This window comes from Ptychodera flava (assembly GCF_041260155.1).
Source record: "Ptychodera flava strain L36383 chromosome 23 unlocalized genomic scaffold, AS_Pfla_20210202 Scaffold_23__1_contigs__length_28996876_pilon, whole genome shotgun sequence".
In the NCBI taxonomy this organism is placed as follows: domain Eukaryota; kingdom Metazoa; phylum Hemichordata; class Enteropneusta; family Ptychoderidae; genus Ptychodera; species Ptychodera flava.
Window position 1 is genome coordinate 5,348,972 of NW_027248277.1, and position 21,516 is coordinate 5,370,487.

At 40.6% G+C, this 21,516-nt stretch overlaps 2 protein-coding genes across 8 annotated transcripts in view; both read right to left on the bottom strand.

The window, feature by feature from the left end:
- Window positions 1-21,516, bottom strand: part of LOC139124055 (homeobox protein Hox-A1-like) — a 108,840-nt gene that overhangs the window by 38,231 nt on the left and 49,093 nt on the right. For 5 of the 7 annotated variants that reach the window (XM_070690179.1, XM_070690183.1, XM_070690182.1 and 2 more), the window contains one exon: window positions 14,049-14,234. The exons of the other annotated variants lie outside the window; for them this stretch is intronic. The gene's annotated coding sequence lies outside the window, so the exon portion shown is untranslated. The remainder of the gene's footprint in view (window positions 1-14,048; window positions 14,235-21,516) is intronic. 7 annotated transcript variants of the gene reach the window in all.
- On the bottom strand, window positions 5,408-9,231 carry LOC139124047 (homeobox protein mab-5-like). The gene is made up of 2 exons (XM_070690175.1): window positions 8,815-9,231; window positions 5,408-6,564 (listed from the first exon to the last, which is right to left on the bottom strand). Exons 1-2 carry the CDS (start codon window positions 9,137-9,139, stop codon window positions 6,062-6,064), a joined length of 828 nt encoding a protein of 275 aa, XP_070546276.1. The 5' UTR covers window positions 9,140-9,231; the 3' UTR covers window positions 5,408-6,061.

The following is a 21,516-nucleotide window of genomic DNA, read 5'->3' on the forward strand; positions in this document are numbered from 1 at the left end:
AGCCACCGTGAAAAAAATCGACTACAGGCTTTAGTTTGAGTTTGTCTTGCACGTACTCACTACCCTCGGGAAAGCCCGAGTGGAACAAACGAGCAATCCTATTAAAATTCCTACTAATTACTTTAATAATCCTTGGATAATCTGGGGATCACCAGCAGACGTATGTCTACAAGAACGTATCCATCAAATCCAAGATGGCGTTGGACAACTCGACCACATCAAAGTTTAGGCGCCTGTCAACGTGCAACATTTTGTCGGTTACAACATTTCAATAGCTTTTGCAAGATTGCTTCGGCTAATGGTGTTCCCACATAAAGAACCGCTACAACTAGACGCAAAATGGCAAAACTTGTCTCGGCTCTTGTGTGGATTATCCAGAAAGACATTGACCCATTAGGATGAAAGCCAGGACGGGAGTAGAAATTTTCGAAGCGAAGAGTCAAAGGTCATAGATGAGTGGGTTATCGAACGATAAAGCCCGAAGCATGGAAAACCGCACCGCCCAGTGGTGTGATAGCTCAAACATGACATGTGGGTTCGAATTTCCTCTCCCTTTGATAACATTTTCTATTTTTGTCGAATGGGGCAGAGGAATAAGAGTTTTTGTTACTAGGGATGAAAACTGCCACGCTCAGACGACGAGCAGGCGGACAGATTACTCAGTCCACCCAGGATTAGCAAGAGCGGGATTATCAAAAACTTTGCACCAAAGACACGTGGACGAGATACACTTAAATAAAGACAGAGACAGACTAAAAGAAAGACAGACAGACAGAAACAGACTAAAAGAAAGACACACAGACAGAAAGATACACGCCCCGACGGACAGCCTGCCAAATCTAGACTTGAACGAGAATGCCTACGTTACGCGGCAAATTTATGTGTCCTGTGGAAACCTATAACACGATTATTTCCAATAGCATTTCATTTTTTTATAATAATTTGTCTGTCTTTGTTGGCATCAGAAGCACAGAAAACCCTGTGTTTACGTATTTTTTGATTGTATAACTGATAAAATAAGTTAAGAGATTTTGAAAGTCTGGAAGTATCACACATGAGGTGTGTTTATCTGTTATAAAGAAATCAAATATTTTAATTTTTGTGGGTTCTGTGAGAAAGCTTAGTAAAGTTCACGATTCATTTACTTCGATGTTTGAGGTCAATCAAGATGGTTCGAGACCGTCTTTTTCTGTCAAGGAGATAATATTGGCCTTTTCGAGTTTACACATGAGATAATATTGGCCTTTTCGAGTTTACACATGAGATGATATTGGCCTTTTCGAGTTTACACGTGAGAAATTTCGCTCCATCATACAGAGCGAAACAGGGGAATTATTCATTGATCTATAGGGATCCACTCCCAACACTCTTTGCGACTGCTAGAAGTTTATTCAGGACTTACTCGTAAGCATCGAACACATTGTAAGCAGCATGAAACTGGTTTGTATGATGAATTTGAGTTCCACATTAAAACCCCGTCCGCTATGACCTTTTGTGAATTTTCTAACATTTTTCATTCATTTAGTAATTGATAGATTCTTGTTCTACTTGCAAAATCACACTGATAGCTCAACTTCCAAACACTGTCCGTATGTGTCAAATGTTTTGTAAAAGACTCAAGTTTAATTCGGACTTGCATTCGCCAACGATATCTCTACAAATTCAATACAAAGTGTCGTGCCGGTAGGAGTAATACTGTGTATTTCAAGAGAAGTTTGACAGGAGAAGAACACGTGTTCAAGATATTATTCTTTCTAACTCATTATATACGCACATGCTCGTCGGCGAGAGTTGAATCACCGAATATATTTCCTAAAGTCCATCAAAACCAGAAACACACAACGCTGTCTTTGTAGCATGGAGACACCAGGACAACTCTAAACGTTCCGTAAACGACAAATATTTCTTTTCGTCACCATGGTGCTTCTGAAGAGCCCCTCAAGCGCCGTTTCCAGGACAACCGCGCAGCGTTCGCTCCATTCGTTGTTGAAACTGTCGCGCAGATCAGACCTTTATGATGTCAACCTTCCCGGATGTAGTTCATATTGGCTGAAATTGTGTTGTTTTGTCATTCTTTGTGTTTACTTGCTTTGTCTTCTGGGCTTCTACCTTCTTTAAGGCAGAATGTACCTCGCACACAGACATTCAGACTTTCAAATTTGTTTCAATACTTTTGTGCTCTACCTCGTGTGGAGGCGTTTTTTAAGCCCTTCGAGTTTCCCAAAATATTCACAACCTTAATTTTTCTAATTTTTCGAAAAAGTTATTGTCCCCATGGAATCAACACATGGATGGCGGCCATTTTGAATTTCAAATATCGGTATAAATGTCAAACAATTTCTAAGACTTGTACCAAAATTGCACGATGACCCCTGATTTTTATTCTTGATTTCGTGACAGAATGGTCAAAAGTTTCATTGAAGAAAGTTTGAGCAAAAGTCTAAGTCTTATACTTTTGACGCGTATACTACCTTAAGATACTATGCACATCGAAATTAAAAGAAACTTTTTTCCTGAAACTTCCATAAGAAAACTTTTAATCATCCCCTGTAGAAGTCAAGAATACAAATCAGGGGTCACTGTGCAAATTACCAGAGGAGCAGATTACACACTGCAATATATTTATCGACACTTGAAATTCAAAATGGCCACCACCCCTTTGTTAAATCTGTATGGGGAAATTAAATTTTCGATTTTCACAGATATGCTGGTGAACACTTTAAATACTCAGTGAGTTTTAAAAATGAGCCCCAATTAGTGATAAAATCCACTTTTGGAAGTGAAATGATAGATTAAACTGCAGAAACATCGATACACAAGAGTCGGAGATTGCAGAAAAGTTACAAATGGGAGATCTGTGAATTACCTGAATATACCTGCGTTTTGGGGTCATAATAAGAACATTTTGTCTAGGTTGGACAAATTGAGCAACCTCCTTGGCATGTCACAGGTATCAGGAAAAAAACACACAGTTCGTCTTTCTGAGATCATTTTCAGCCTATTTCGCTATAATCGATATATCTACCACTTGATATATATCACTACAGAGAAAATTACAATTTTCAACTAAGTCTAGAAGGAGCAGCAGTTTTTAAAGTTCTTTTCATTAATTAATCCATTCATTCTCCATCCATCCAGCCATCCATCCATCCAGCCATTCACTCATCCGTCCATCCATCCATCCACCCATCCATCCATCCATCCATCCATGTATCCATCCATCCATCCATCCATCCATCCATCCATCCATCCATCCATTGATCCATCCATTCACTCATCCGTCCATCCATCCGTCCATCTATCCATCCATCCATCCATCCATTCACTCATCCATCCATCCATCCATCCATCAATCCGTCCGTCCATCCATCCATCCATCCATCCATCCATCCATCCATCCATGTATCCATCCATCCATCCATCCATCCATCCATCCATTCACTCATCCGTCCATCCATCCATCCACCCATCCATCCATCCATCCATCCATGTATCCATCCAACTATCCATCCATCCATCCATCCATCCATCCATCCATTGATCCATCCATTCACTCATCCGTCCATCCATCCGTCCATCTATCCATCCATCCATCCATCCATTCACTCATCCATCCATCCATCCATCCATCAATCCGTCCGTCCATCCATCCATCCATCCATCCATCCATCCATTCATTCACTCATCCGTCCATCCATCCATCCATCCGTCCATCCATCCATCCATCCATCCATCCATCCATCCATCCATCCATCCATCCATCCATTCACTCATCCGTCCATCCATCCATCCATCCGTCTATCCATCCATCCATCCATCCATCCATCCATCCATCCATCCATGTATCCATCCATCCATTCACTCATCCGTCCATCCATCCATCCATCCATCCATCAATCCGTCCATCCATCCATCCATCCATCCATCCATCCATCCATCCATCCATCCATCATCCGTCCATCCATCCATCCATCCATCCATCCATCCATCCATCCATCCATCCATCCATCCATCCGTCATTCCATCCATCCATCCATTCATCCATCCGTCTATCCATCCGTCTATCCATCCGTCCATCCATCCATCCATCCATCCGTCCATCCATCCATCCGTCCATCTATCAATCTATCCATCCATCTATCTATCTATTTGTACATTTCTTTCCATCTATTAATCTGTTCACTTGTCTATAAGATAGAGATGCCTTTAATTCGTGGTCACTGTCAAGTGACTGAACTAGCATACCTCGACTATCTATTATTGAATTTTTAACCCTTTGAGTGCTGTAATTTTCCCACTATAATTTTAGTGCAACCTGTTACCAATAATTATGAATTTTCCTGTATTTTAGGGGTAATTTTGGACCAAATGTTCATCAAATTTCATTGGCTACAGTTTTTTATGAAACTTTTGGCAAAAATTGACTTCGGTGTTCAAAGGGTTGAGATTGTTAGCTTTCATCTCAGAGATAGCGGTTCAACTACCATGTGCCCGAAGACGTGCACGTGACATTCTATGTCGGTACAGAAAGAATGAAACAGACGAACAGTCAGACATATAAAGACAAAGGTGAACAGACGGGCAGGTGTTGGGTAGTTGTGACGACACCAAAAGAGTGGTAGGGCGCCCAAAACTGATAATTAGAAGACGATATATTGGTAAAGTGCTTCACTACCATTTCAAGAACGGGCTAACAGAAATCTCGTTAAGATAGTTAAGCAGGATTGATACAATTTTAATAAAATTTAGAAAAAAATGTTGATCTTAAAGCCAAATAAATAATATATTTCCGGTAGCCCTACCTGCCCTAGAAAAAACAGTCGATCCTAGGCATTTTGTTCGCATTTTCAAAAATGTTTTTGTGTATTTTGTGCGTCTCAGCCAACAAAAATAAAAATATATAAAAAATCCTCCGACCTACTTTCTCTAATTTTCGGAGGCATGTTAACTGAAATACTTTTTTTATCTGGCCTAAGTGGCCCTGTCAGTTACAAGGGATGAAAATCTGGCCCAAGTGGCCCTGTCAGTTACAAGGGATGAACAAGGTAGCAACACGAAACGTAAAGTACAAGTCGCGATGACGGTGAACCATTAACTTTCTCTCGTAGCGACGGCCATGACAACTGCACCACGTGACAACGCAACGTCGTCAGGAGGTGATTTATGGCCACTGCTAGCATATATTGAACAATTCCTTTTTCTCGTAGATATTTTTTATCTGATCAACAATCGGCAAACGGTGTATTTGCACAGGTAATTCCCTGAAAGTGCATCTCAGCAGAGATACATAGATTGATGCTCGTAAGATAGCGGGGCTGTCGCGCGTGTCCTGAAATTATGTCTTTTAGGGAGAAAATACAGTACGCGCGCAAAATGTTTTGAATATTACAAAACAACTGCCAAAAAATTACACTGGGACGAAAACGGTTTATTTTCTGTAATGAAAAAAACACAAAAATTCACAAAAAAGGAAATAAAATTGAAATATTTTACAGTAACGTTCTGCAAATACCGTAAACACGTGTACACTACAAAAGTGATCGTCACTGTATTAAATATTCTTCGAAATCTTTTAATGATTAAAGTGTTCTTTTGAAGTACGAAATACATCTATCAATATATGTGATCAATAAATCTGTCACAAACTCTAAAGAAATTATTGAGAAAATTTATCTCAAGGATACAATGTATCATGTGATTATTTCTTTATAGAAAATAGTTCACTCTTGAAAACAAACCCTGTCTGCGATCGTCAGGTTTCTGGTATACAACTTTAATTTTGACGTTTCTGTGATTCAGTGTACCAATAAAGGCGAGAAGTTGTCCATAAAGGGAAAGAGAAGATCCGGAAATGAACCATGGCGCCAGATTTCCCGGAGATGTGTTCGTCTGCTTCTCAGCTGGAGCTGAAACTGTGACATTTTTTTTCTCGATGGGTGTACGAGTCGCAGGGCGATTGAGGTAGACCATTTTTTCGAGACATTAACCACTACCTTTTTTTGAGAAAACGAAACGGAATTTTCGGAAATTTCTTGATCCAAAAAATCACGTGACACACATCTCATAACTCTGTCAAATTGAGTCCAACCTGCTGGTGTCCCCGGTTCTTGAAACCCAAATCCTCAGCGTTGTTTCCATAGCAACCCTGAGAGATCTTGTCGCTATAGCAGTAATTTTGGGGCATCACTACCTTGTCATCCGGAGGAGCATGCGCTGTGTCACCTTGCTCAACAACACCATGGTCTGTAACGCCATCTTTTTGGTAATCTGGTGAGCTCTCCGCATCATGGTATTTGTATAATTTTCCCGGCAGACCCCGCTCCCTCACTTCCTTCTTGAATTTCATGCGACGGTTTTGAAACCACACTTTAACTTGTCGTTCAGTGAGGTTCAGAACGACCGACAGTTCCTCGCGGCGCGACTTCTGCAGATATCTGTTGAAGCGGAATTCCTTTTCAAGCTCTACCAGCTGAGCAGTACTGAAATTTGACCTCATTCTCTTGGGGTTGTGAGATGCTGTTTTACTTGAACTGACAGACGACGATTTGTGTTGAAAGCCTTGTCCTGTGGTGAAGAATAAGAGGAAAACATTATTTTTTTCATTCTGAACAAATCTTCAATAACTAGCAACAATGTCAAAGTGATCTCCCTGGTCAGTTAAGCCTCAAATATATCCATCAGCGTGATATTAGGTAGCTTTAGAGTCTTGGCAATCTATATCTTGGGTAAAGTTTTCACAATCATGGACAGGAGCTCTATTATCTGTAACTTTAAAAGATATTTCCATTACCTTTGTTCACTTTCTTGTCAACTTCCAAAAAATATCGAAATACCTAGTGTTCAACTTGCCAAGTGTGTCTGTGCCTGCATTCAATACAATTCAATATTATTCTTACAAATGAGATTTTTTTCCAGACTTGATCGCTGAATGATATTATAGCCTAACTGAACAAATGTATTGTGTTGACCGGCTAATAGTTTGTGCGCCAAAATTCTTCCGGGAGAAGTTGAACAAAACATCAAAACTGCAGCTGTCGTCTCTTAAAGAACTCTACAAGAGCGTAAAACTGAGACGAAAGTGTCAGCAAGACGTAATAAATGCATAAATCATTATGAAAATTATTTGAACAATCTTGAGCGTCAGACTACACACGTACACATTTTCCCACTCGATTGAACTGCCGACGTATTCAAAATATTTTGGTGCTATGCAATTGTGGGAAACCGGGTTGTGGACAACAAAATTGGATTATTTTTAACCAAAGTAGTTAACAAGAGGAAGCAGATTGCAAAAAAAACGACAAAAAACTAAAAATAGTGAAGTTAAATTACGCCTGAAGTTCTAGAAAGTGTATCACTTTTTAAGTCAAAATGAGTCAAACTGTCGAGAGAAACTTGATCTTCGAACATTGTTCATTTATAAATCCACAAGAAGGAAATCAGTACCAAACCCTCACAAGATTTCGAGATGTTATATTAGCGCGTTGCTTCTGACTACATAACGAAAATTTAACCCTTTGTGAATTTCTACTTGATGTGATATCATATGGAAGCCACGTGACAAGAAACACTACACTACGTGTTGTGATATATGTCGCTCTAACGAACGCGACCCCGTGGGACATTTTATTCGAATCACTGAACTTTGCCCGGGCTTTCTTCGTTAAGATGCGAACACTTTGAAAACACATCGATTTATCCAGCTTTCTGAGAAAATGTCAGAACGTTTAAATTTGTCGTCTGGGCGAATTGTGAGCAGTATTAATGGGTCTTCCCACACAAGCTTTTAGTTATTGTTCGCCGTAGACAATCGGATACCACTTGCAATCATTAGAGGCGGTCAAAGGTCACCAAAAGAAATGGTGGACACGTTGTAGTGCATTCAACACGGTACATTTTTCTTAAGAATAACAAATTTGATATCACCACTGAGTTCTAAAGCTTTGTTTCTTATACAGGGAGCAGGGCAAATTACAGCCTGGCAAGAAAATGTCGTATCTAATCGTCTCCATATTTTCTATTTAACAAACAGATTCTGAACATTTTTCGACGTCTGTAAAACGCGCGACCCCAAAGATATGCTACACAGATTGTTTGTGGTCGAATACGATCTATATGAGAGTTTTTTGCTTCTTCATAAAGTATCACATTTGAATCGGCCACTAATTATCTTTGATTTTTCCTACCTATGATAGACTCATTCAGTTCAAACACCATATCGTCGACATTACAACGCTAAAGAGATTAAGATTTCTCTAATTCATATTTGGAAAGTGTTGCTGGCTGTCAAAGCAACTTTATGAGCCTGCAATCTTTTGTGCTGCTGAGCAAGACGACGTTGTTGCAGCTGAGTGAGAAAATATAGCTTTTTTTCTGTGATATGGATAGACACGACCGACATTTCAAATCTACTGGCGTCCAAAATTATTTGAAACATTTGAGAGAAGGACATCAATAGATGCTGATGAAATTACACACTGATCGAATTGTTGTTATAGCGATACGACTGTCAGTCACTGCGCAGAAAACTACTCGCGCGCTGACGTAGTTCACTGTGCCACTACGCTACATCTCCGAACAGACGACAAAAAGTGACAATAATCTTAACGGCGCGCAAGTTGTGTATGTCAAAAATTCAAGCCTGCTGTTTGCTCCCAGTATTTCTTGATGTTTTAAGGGGGACTTATTGTTTTGAATTATCAGATATCGCATTCTCCTTCTGATAAGGAAGGAGAGTTTGAAGATGAATGTTTACAAAACTATCAAAATTAACGATGTTGGGGTCAACGAAACTAACCAAAGGGAAATACTTACCTACATTTCCTTTGGGGTTGTAGTTGTGTTTATTATCTGTCATCCACGAGTATATAGGATAATTCGCAGCTACTCTGTCGTTTGCTTTGCTGTAACTCTGGAAAGGATCGCCGTCGACCCCTGTCCTTGACGAGTCCATCGCGAAAGACCCTGCTCCATTGTCAAGTGCGGCGTTTCCGACACTCACGCTCGGGTCAACGTCGAAGTCGGGGCCGCTGGTACAGTAATATACGTTATTGGTGTTTGTAGCGGTGCTGGAGCCATAGTCCGAGCGGTTGTTGTAGTCCCCGTAGACCTGGCTATTCTCGTAAACTTCTCTTTGCATTTTAACTCAGAGCTTATCATTTGTCTTCTCCCAGTCCCCCGCTCAATGCACAAGTCTTGACATTGTCGCCGACTCCCACTCTGACAAAGGTCACGTGATCATCCTCTCGCCCAATCAGGTTGCCTCTTATACAGCGACTCCCAACCCGCACAGCACAGAACAAGAGTTGGCCATGTAGTGTTTCGGCCGACCAAAGTACAGCCCAAGCAAGGCATGGAATATTCTCACCTCTGGATGGATTCATGCAAAGATGAAATTTGCTAACGACATTCTTCAAATCTTCACCTTTCAATATAGATTTGCATACTTTATTCTTCGTTCGGTTAAAAAACATACAGATCTTACTTTCGTTGGTACTTGGACGCTGTGTATACCCATGCCAGCGTGCTCGCTCCTTTATCCCATATTTTTGTATTTTGAAAGTACGGCTTATCAAAGATGTGAGAAAATATAATAACAAGATGAGTGCTACGACCGGTGTAAATAATTGAAAAAGACAAGATCCGCGTCTGTCGTGAAGAACAACGACGCATCAATCATTTTGAGTTCATAGTGGTTTTTACGCTCTACTTCCCAATTAATTACGAAAAGTGGCAATACACTGTTTTAAAATTCAAAATTCTCCAAACTGTACGCAAAAATGTGACAAAATGGAACATGTCGCCCTTTTGTTTGCAAAGTGAGCGCACGGTCAGTGTCATATCCGCGTGTTCCGAATTTGCGCTGTTGGCGCCCTTTTCTGACAGTAGGAGAACGTCTGCTAGTATCGTTTGCAGACTTGCTATGAAATCGTTGTAAAAGTTCCCCTCTTAAAAACGTTGATGTAGTTCGCCCCTTTGAGATTCACATAATTTTTGCTACCTCTAGGCAGAGTCCTCGAGACCCATCGTCGAAGGTATCGGATACAGGGCCGGGTTAATAGCCGACGATTCATCGGGGAGTAATCGCGCTAAACCGATAGGCTGCGCAGGCAACGCTATCTATTCACCGCACCGAGCTAGCTTTACTCAAAATGCAAAGGGGAATTTTCACATCATCCTGTATAAATCGCGACAACTCCAGCGGCGCCTAAAACAACTCAACGTTGATGAGCTAATTTGCCTCATTACTTTTTAATCGAATATGCTTTTACCGTTTTCGAGTCCCAATTCTAATTTGTGTGCGATGGGTATTGTTTCTGGGTAAGATATTTCATGACTACAGCCTGATTTACTAGTATTTCTTCGACTTTTATCTGAAAGGATGATATTTCTCAAAATTTTTATAAACGAATAGTCTTATATGCTTTAAAACTTTCAAAAAAGACGTTGTAAACTTCCTTTCAAACCTGAAAAGCTTCTTAAAATATTAATATTGGCCATACACCACTTCTTAATTCTGCAAAAACATTGCACATAATTGGACGTGTAGTGAAATCTATCACTAATAAGACGTTTTGGCAAAGGCAGAAAAGAAGACTGATCTCGTCGAGAATGAGAAAAGACGAGAACGAAGGCCTTGTACAGAAAGAGAGTGTAGCTTCGAAGTAACTCTGTCGAGCTTTCAACGAGTAATTCAGAGCAAGGTTCACGGTGAGATTGATGGTGAGTTCAAGGAAGTAATAGCTAACTGTTTATGATATGGATATGCCATGTAGTCTGTTTTGGTCTGTTCAATTTTCATGCATCAACCGCCTCGCGATATTGATCGATGAAAAATTATCTTTCCCCGTGATTTTATTTGCCTATTTAACTAAATTTTGGACAGGAAGTCTACACCTTATTGCATAAAGTTAGTTAGTCTGAAAAGAATTTCTGTTATTGAGCAAAATTGCTGATCTTCCGACAAAATGTGCTTTAAAGCTTTGGCGGGAATGGGTTGCTTTGACCGTACAAAGTATTATCAAAATACAGGAGGTATTGTGATTGAGTCTGTGTTGTTCATGGACGTGGACCAAGAATACCGGGCGATTCTGTACCCGCAGAGAAAACATGAATGCAATCATGCTAGAACGAAAACCGACCAGATACTGCCCTTCAGTGTCAGGGAAAAATTGGAACACACAGCCGAAGACGCTTTCAAGCGTATTTTACAACAATATCGGCAATAAATCAAGCAGTCGAATCTCGACAGTTGCCTCGCTTTGAATCCCATAAATCTGCCAGTCTCAAATAAATTGAACCACTTTCCCCATTCACGCGAGGCATCGGTGAAAATTAAAGACGAGCAAAATATGTTTCATTATTCCAACCACACGGTTCCTCCAAGTCACGCTATCAAAAACGCGAGAACTTTCCATCCGTCAGCTGTGAAAAATTGTATGATTTTGGTGATCATCTCCTTAACTGATACGGGTGTAGGTTGTGTCGGACTTTGGCTTTGAGACTGTTTCGAATAAAACGGCTGGAGCAACAAGTTTGTTTTCTGAAGAAAAACCCTAGTTATATTTCCCGCCTGTAACTTGTCTACGTCATTCTTGTGATTTACTTGACTATAACGAATTAGATTCTTGATTGTTCATAATTATGTTAGCTCCAGACACACCATAGCTAGCTCGTAAAAGAGTTACGTTAAACTCTACGAACGCTGAATCAGATGGAAAATTCCTTCTGATAGGATTAAATTTTTCACTTCGGTCGTGAAAGCCACACGCCAGATAAAAACCATCGATACGGCAGTTCCACGTCACTCTAAAATCCTTAAACAATTTTAGCCACATTTGGATAAGACACGGAAGATAAAAAGATAAGTTCCGACTAAAAGCAGAGATTTTCATGATATGACATCGGGGACGCCATTATTTGTTGCTTGGAGTTCTACTCGCTGCTCTTCGCGCCCCAAAATGTATCGTCTGCATTTAATTTTATCGTCTATATTTTTCACTCATTCTTCGCGTTTGCCCCGGCGAGAAGCTAACGTGAGCGAACGGGGATTAAAATTTCCAACTGCAGAATCTAAGTAGAGAAAATACCAACAGAAAAAACATCGGTGTACGTTTGTGACTACTCTTACTTCATCTTGCCTTGGCCGAAATGCAGACAGTATTTGCAACCAGATATTGTCTTCCGTGTTTGTGCACATTTCAAATATGTGTTCAATTTTCAAATAGAACAAGTTGGGTAGCGCAAGACTGATATGTAAAACTATTTTTCAAACAATTTTCCTAAATATCAGTCTTCAGGTCGTGTTGACTTCTTTCACAAATCATATTTTTGTATGGCCGCCTTGTAAGTCATAAGCACTTATAAAACATTGTATGTTCTGTTATTATTTTGTTGAGCCATAACGAGTGTACAGTTCCCAGGAACTATCTCTTATCGTGACCGGCAGTAAAATTATTATCGGTCTGGTTAATGGAGATAGTTTGCTGTTAAGGGCACGGGGAGCTGAAAACGCCGATGTAGACATCATGCGTGTTTATCTTTTGTCTACATTCTGACAAGCGTTCTTATCTGGTACCTCGGTAATGTGACTGGAAAATTTGTGTACTGAAAAATGCCTGTTAGACGACTTGGGGGAGGCATTTAGAAATATAGATCAAAAAATAGGGAGGCGAAATATGATGGGTGATTATCATGGCTGCTTAAAAAACGCTAGAGGCTGAGCTGACCCGATTCTGACGCTAGGTTTGGGTTCACTATGTATGTAAAAGTACCTTTTGAACACAAAATTGAAGGTGAGACGTTGTTGTCGCTGCTCTGTCTGAGCTAGCCTAGCAGACTGCAGCACACCGTACTCTGTTGTGTGCGGCGTCACAGCCCTGTGGCGCTCTATCACATACGAGGTGAGAGAGCGCGCTGACACCGCGAACCCCATTGCAATTTTATTCAAACAAATCAGGGCCGTTAATGAGTGTTTGTGTTTTCTATAAGGCGGCCAATTACTCATACCCTCATTAGACAACGATACCATTCATTATGAGGGGCTTGTAATTTGCAGTCCGACAGAGTGGTTTGTGAATCAATCGTGATATCAAAGCGGTTACTCCACCACGGTAAACGCCGAGCCATAGTTGAACAAAATATCTCAAATATTTGACAAATCTAACAACACCTCTAGTCTGTCTCTAAATGTTCTCTCTCTCTCTCTCTCTCTCTCTCTCTCTCTCTCTCTCTCTCTCTCTCTCTCTCTCTCTCTCTCTCTCTCTCTCTTTTGTATACAGTTTAGACTTTGTGGTTGTATATACATGCATACAAATATATTATGCATATATAGATATATAACTTTATGCACACACACACACACACACACACACACACACACACACACATATATATTATATATATATATATAATATATATATATATATATATATATATATATATACGGGATAAAGTGATGTTATCATAACTTAATTCCTTGGAACTGTCTTGACAATGACTTATGAGAAGCGAATAAAAGCGACGATGCCTTGGAAAGTTGCCTGGTTCGGGTATAATAATTCTCTAAGCGTTGTCGTAGGAAGCACAGTATATCATTTATATTATCCTTAATTTGAATTTATGACAGGCGTGTGAGAGCGACTTTCGAACCGTAGCGAACCACAACTACGACACGACCACTTTAGAGCTCTCTGGTGTCAGAGAGTGGTAACTTTAATTTCTGTGAGGTCTGGAAATAAAGAAGGGCGGGCCCAGAAGTCGCGCAGTTTTTCCCCGCTTCTCGGCTAGAGAATGGGAGCTTTACCAGTGAGATTCACGTAGCTTCACGTTATCGAATGTAGGCGACCCAACTGAGCGGGAAGGACACACAGACCAGTCCGCGCCGCTCCTATTGGCCAGCAGGCTACCGTCTTCTTGAATTATTACCGGTCATTTACTCCGGGATCTAGACATAAATTTCACCTGTCAAGTCGATAATAAAGGATTTCTTCCCTACTATCCCGAAGACACAAACCCCCTGAATCGATCAGTGGACATAAATAACATACCTTCTATTTTGCGCAGGCCTTTTGGCAAGTCTTTTCGACGTAGCGTCCCGCAGGGCTGATATGGCGAGTGAATATGATGCCAAGCTCAAATTAACACGAATCCAAATTTCACAAGAAACTTCGTCGGGTCTCTTCTGTTCACGTTCACATGAGTATTCCATCTTGGACCCTGGGAGGCTCTGTGGGCTGAAGATGATAAATCGACTTCAGTATATCGTCTGACAACTCATTCTCCATTTTCGTTCACTCTTCAGAACTAACTCTGAAGGAGAGGGGCGCTACAAACACAAATGTCATTTTCTATCGAAATGTCATCTTGTTACTGCGTTTTCAAAGTCACTATCGCAATTAAAACACCACTATCCATGACATACAATTCTCGTTAGGATGAAGTTCAAGGTAATCACACACAATTGCACAGATGTGACAAGATTCGTCTGACGACTGCCATCTTGTTTCGGAAAAGGCCGTTAAAGTCTCTCTTCGCCTAATGCCTTTAATGGAGGTCATTGCTCCTGAAGCAATTTTGAAGTAAGAAGGCTGACGTATTCCCTCGACAAATCACGGGACATGTTTCCAAATCAAGTGTAAAAAGCTTTGAAGGGTAAAATTTCATTTGGACTGACACGACCGCCCACAACAAGTCCCCCGCCAAAATATCAGGTGTGTGTGTTCTCGGGGAATTGTTTGCAACGAACTTTGCTTCTTGTGAATTTTGAATCACGATTCGTTTGGAAAAAGTGTTCGCCCAAAATAATCCCTATTATTATCAAGAAAATTTCTGGACGACAAAAAGTGATATTTGTGGGAAGATTACCGGAAGTGAAAGACTCGAGTGTTCAGCGAGACATCTGGATCTTGCTATGGTATTTCACACTTTAAATAAAATGATCATATAAACATCATCGCGTCTGAGATTGCTAGCGATCTCATCATTTTATCTAAGAAAAGCTTCAAGTTGACAGACGAGGGATGGTTCAAGTTGACGGACAAGGGGTCAGCTGTCGTTATGCAGACGATCGCAGGCTTTAGCGACTTGAACACGTGTCTTTGTTCTCGCTCGGTGTTAACAGCATTACTTTGCGGTCACTTATTACAAACCAAACACCGAGTGACCCCCATGCCGCACTTCAAGTGTAAAACACAAAAAAACTGCTAGTGAACTTTCGAGGGACCGTTAAAGGGAATATTGTGACATGAAAAGGTTTGTCGAAGGGGAAATGCCAAACAAACAAAACTAACAATTTAGCACGGCGTTGCGAACTGTAGGGGCGCACCGGACTGTAACTGTATTATGAGATTGAGTCTGGTGAGGCTCCTGCTGATTTTAGAAATCAAAATTTAGTTCGCCAAATTTTGGACAGCTTTGAGGATTATTTTGGACAAATGTGTCTATTAACAGTACTAGGTTTTAAAATTCGATAGCTGCGAGGCTTTAAAATTGCAAATATCGAAATGACAGGGAGATTGTTACCGACTATGGGGAACGTGACAAACAATCGAGAATTGTAGTATTCTAAACCTTTATCGGTGTTCTTTTACAAGGGAGATAACTGCAAAGGAAATCTTGAATGCATGCTATAATTACACGTTGAAGACTTAGTCTTTCGGTTTTTGGCGGGTACCGTTCAAGTTTCGTGACACTTTTTGTCTTTGAGGAGCTGAAACGTCGCTTTTTAGAACCGCTTCTGAAAAACCGCCACAAGTACTACCGCTCTTCGTGCGTCAACGCTCTGGAAATAGGGTGCACGGGGCGGTCGCTAAGACGTGGTTTTAGGAGGTTGAGGGTTGAGGTTGGGGGAATAAATTGCGACACTGCTTTACTCAGAAACGTCGGGGGCCGTGTTTTATCACCTGTGTTGCCTTGGCAATAGGCATTCAATACAGTTGACTCGGTCGCGTAGTTATCGATCGGTGGAAGTGACGACTGGGTTAGGCTCGGCGAGCTCTGACGGATGGAACATCGAGCTGTTAAACAACGCGGATTCCAACCGTTTTATTTGCACGTAGCGTTCCTCCGCCCAGATCATTAAAATATGCATACCGTCAAAAAACAAAATTATGGCAGATTACGACACGAGGGCGCGTGCCGACACATACTTATATGATGTTGACATGAGCAACGAGGATTCTGTTTTTCTGAACACAAATATACCTGTTTCCTTGTTCAAACAAAACAGACTAAAATTAGCCCGCCACTTCGAGTCTTACGCAAAGGGTGTATTTTGTGACGTTCTTGCATGCGCATCACGTAGGCGAGCCGTTGTGTTCGATTGAAAGGCGAGAGTGTGTCAATAGACGCGTGCTGAGCGGCGACTGGTACGAGCAACGCTGCCCGCTTCGATCGACACGTCCGCCGGTTCAGAACTCAAAACCGTCCACTCGAGAGTCCAATCTCCGCCAAAAGCGGTTTGGAAAAAACAGCGGAGTATAATAACCCGATCGAATCACTCTTAACCTTCATTCGCTCGCAATGCAGAACACAATAGCTGACCAAACAAGGAGTACTTTGGCAGTACGTTATTGTGGCCAACATGTCGAGGTCGGGCCTCTTGATATTAAGAGCATACTCTCGTTCAACTATTTGTACACAGTTCTTTCAAAAAAACATCACTTTTCCGGTTAATCTCTCTCTCTCTCTCTCTCTCTCTCTCTCTCTCTCTCTCTCTCTCTCTCTCTCTCTCTCTCTCTCTCTCTCTCTCTCTCCTCTATTTATTAGCACGCGGTCAGGTCTCTTCTTACACTCATAAACGATAGAGACATTCCATCCGAATTCTGTTGGGCTAACACAAAATAAAATGATCAGCAAATTGATTTAATTAATATATATTTGCATATGTTAATTAATTGTAATAATGTGGCATTTCTGCCCCTCCCTGCAAGTGCAAAAAGTCATTTCAAATAATGCACTTTGATTGGTTCAACTATACTGGCCGAAATGCGATGAAAAGTGACCAACAAATATCAGCTGAATACAAATAATCGGTCAGTTAGATTCACTTTTCTCAAATATTCACAACTTGCAGAAAATTCCCCTGGAAGCGATCACAACTGTTGAAATGCATTTAAGTATCACTGTAACACGAAACATATTTCAGTTCCTTCATCTCCCGCCTCAATTTCACCTGAATTTGTCAAGTTGCAAAGTAATCGCGTATACAGCATCTATCGAACACTCACCCATATATCTACCCAAAAATCTCATTTTTATGAATAATATTTCTCCTTCTTTGTCACATAATCTGTAATGGCGGTTACGGATAAAGCTATCTGTACATTTAAAGCGGCAGTAAGTGCACTCCAATGCTCCGGTATCATGGCAGGGAGACGACTTCCAGTAGTGTAATCAACCTGGCTTTTATCAGATCAACTGTCTTCATATTTTCATCTGTATTTTCAATCGAAATCTCTTACGTCCCTTTAAAATATCGAAGTTACAAAGAAGTTCCCGGCTCAGAGGTTGACAGCGTCGCCATCGCTGGCTTACTTGTTTGTAAAGTGGGAAATCGATCAAGGGTGATCCCATTTTGTCCGCTGTTGCAAATCTTTCACCGAGTTAATGTGAAATATTTTACAAGTCGTCACAGCTAGTTTTGCTCCACATTCACAGATAAGTAGGTTCTAATTTTTTAAGGTAGTTCACACCTCGATATTGAAAGACTTAAACTTTTGCTCAAACTTTCATCAATGAAACTTTTATCCAATCTCTTTCAATATCAAGAATAAAAATCCGCGGGCTTACCATGTAAATTCTTGTCCTACGGAAACAGATTTCTACAAATTTACCGATGTTTGAAATTAAGAATTTCTGTAACCCCGTGTTAACTTGATTTGCACAAAATACGACGGCAAACGGTTTCGTTATTCCATAATCTTCAAAATGAGCCCAAACATGCAGTAGGTCAGGAAAGTATCGTAAAAATCGGAGAGTCGGAATGTTTGTCTCCAATTCCCATTCCACTTTTAAAGGTGTGCCATCGTTGTACAGGGAAAAGGGCAACTGTAGCGAGAGGCAGAGAGGGAACAAAAAAGTGAAGTGATTCCCATTGGACACTTGACCTTTGACCCTTCGGCCACCATCTTGTTTCAGACTCACGAGTGCTCTGTCCGTCAACTACGCTGTTTGTTTCGTCATTCAGTTTGCATATTTCTTGATATCACTGTCCTATTGTAAAGATTATAGTTAATGTTACACTTTGTCACAAAAAGGAACAAATATTCACACGGGAACTTTTCAAAAAGAAGCAAAGAAATATAGTGGTGAGCGAAGGAACATAGTCTGCTACATTATATCGTCACCTGAAATAGCAAAAGACAGAGACGGCGGGGTTTTACAGAATTCAAGATTGTAGGAATTCAACGACCTTAGCTTAACTGTATCAACTATTGCTACTCAAGCTTTCGTACTTTTCATCGATTTCTTGATATTGAAAATGTGAAATTAATGGCTGACCGCCATTGGAAAAAGAAAGTCACGTGGCTTCAGAACACAGTCAACTTTTCGGTCATTTGAACGATGTAATCTTGTGTCTATTTTGTCGTTAAGGGAATGCGATTTTTGACAATTTTACCCATGATGCAAGAGTTAGTAAAGCTCTTGTCCCTTTCTGTTTGGATACAGAGTCACGTTTACAGTTTGTTATTGTTTGTCCGGTCATGGCGAAAACGATACAACTGCCGAGTTCTGCGCAGAAAACGGCAAAAATATGGATATGCGAATCTGCATAACGTCCCGAAAATCTGGCAACAGTAAGCCAGTGATAAATTTAAGACAAAACTGGAAATCAAACAACTATTGGGTCGCAACGTATCCTGTTTTGCTATTGGCTGGACGTTATAAATACCAATTTTAAGGACCAATAGGGTGTTGTGACGTATCTACGATGCTGCCAAGTGAAATTGACAAGAGATATAAACATAAACCATGATTAACTTATATTTCTCTAGTTCTCTGCATTCAATTTCGCTTTTGTTATTGCGTAATCGGGACACGAAGTGCTATTTTTAAAATCGCCCGTACACTCTCAAGTTAGACCGCTTCAGCCGTACCTTTAAATTGCCCTATCCTAGTTTTTTGGTTCAACGGAGTTCGAGGAGGCTCTTCACACCACGTGACTGCGCGCCTCGTCGCTGAGACGAGAACTGTGAATGAGATACTGCTTAGCATCGATCATTCAGTCGGCGCCCCCAACATACAAGCTAAAAAAAAGTTTGAAATGTTGTCCGCTGTTGAATCTCGTATTTGTAAGAGTCGTTGGAATATATACATGCGTTTTACAGTTTTTTCTACTTTAATTGCCGATGAGCTTTCTGTTTCCATGAAATCAAATGCGTTGCAAACTAGGAGTATCGTTCAACGTTGAACCCAAGCCATCTGCCGACAAATTACAACGAATATCGCAAAATTATACTCAATTTATCAAATTACAGTAACAAGAAATTGAAATTAGCGAGATATAAAGTTTTATCAACGTTTCATGTCTCTTTTGTTTTTTCAGGCCGTGTGGCGTCGGAAGAGGGCGTAAGACTATGGATATGCAATCCACCAATCAGCGCTCTCCATCGATACTTATCGACCAATGGTAGTTGTACAGGTGCGACTGTATTGACTAATTACGTAGTCTCGAATTTCAATGGCCAATCAGATTTTTAACTATTTTAACAATATTGATATTCCTATAAATTGAAATCGACAAGACTGTTCTCACTTTCAAAGCGATAGTTTTATATATTCGGTAAGTTGCTGACGTCACTATGGACTGATATCAAAAGTCATTCATTGTAACTAATGCTGTGTTAGTAAACTAATATTTGAATCATTAACAACAATGTTTCATATATGGATGTGTGATTTCCCAATTTGGGATATAAAATAAAGTCATTGGCATTATCCCTTGTAAATACGTTGGGCATTTCGTTGGCACGGTCAAACTGTGCAAACTTTACCCGGAAAGGTTGAACCCTGGTCAAAACTACAGAGGAAAGAAACATGGTGGATATATTGCTGTACGTCAGGAAAGAACCTATCAGCCGACTAATTCTTTATAGATGAACTGCTTAAGTCTCTTACCACATACAAACACAACACACACTATATCACGCACACATATATACATATACATATATATATATATATATATATATATATATATATATATATATATATATATATATATATATATATATATATCGAGAATGCGACATTCCTGGTTTAGAATACCGCTCATTCCATTATTTCGATATTGAACCGCCAAAATGCACGGCGCTAGAGGAAAACAAATAGCAGGGAAGATGCACCTTTCATACGCTGTACAAAGACTTCTCTCCGATGGCGAGTCAATTACAGTCCCTCTTTACTCCCTAAATATTCGGTAACATAACCTCCCACATATATCGCATGCCTTTTTTGTTTTTATCGACGATTTTAATCTGAACTCAAATTCACCAGGTCGGCATTTTGACACGTATCGACCGCCTCCACGCTATGTGAAATATCGTATGTCCGGGCAGGCTATCTGTCTTTTAGCAGGATGCATTCGCAAAGCTTTTTCCTTCTGAGTGTCCCAAACTACTCCTGTGGACTTATCTAGGAGACAAATCTCTCTGCGGATTTTCCTCTGGGTCACTGTAAAAGGAAAACGTGTCGCGCCTTTTAGAGGATCGATTTTGGCTGACCAGAAGGCGTTGTCCACTGTCTGCCTCACCGCATGACTGCAGCTCAACCCCACATGGGAAACAGCCATCAAATTAAATTAGGGCGCGGAACGAGTAATTACATAGCTAATTTGGATGGCGAACATGGCTACAGAAAATTGGCGTTGTATGTCCAGCTCACGTGCTGCATGACTGGCTCGCCGGGTTCCGTAATTTGAAAATCATATCTATCGACGGCAAGGCAACTCCGCAGGGGAGGGTCACAGCAGCCGAACAGTAATAATTTTTGACAAGTTTATCGCAGTGATTAGTTTAGTCTTGTTAGAGTAATCCTCGAGTTGCCGCTCTATCTCTCGGTCACGTCGAACAGTCAACGATCTGGTTTTACAAACTAATTACATTTTGATAGCCTGCCCAGCATCATAGTTTGGCGATTGACTGATACCTTCTTAATGACGGCGTCGTGACGACCAATCTGTATGCACAACAATAGCTGGGTTTTTTTGTTCTTTTCGGTGACGACCCAGAAAAATCCTTAAGGCAGTGGTTGAAATATTTTGACAAATAGGGTATGTTCTATCAATAGAGGCTTACCGTAAATTTCATTGATAATGGTTTGTGTACGGAATGAAAGAAAGTCATGGTGCATATTAATGCTTACAATGGCCAACCTACTTACCTACCTACCTACCTACCTACCTATCTACCTACCTACCTACCTACCTACCTACCTACCTACCTACCTACCTACCTACCTACCTACCTACCTACATAGCTACCTACCAACCGACCAACAAAGCTACTTACCTAACTA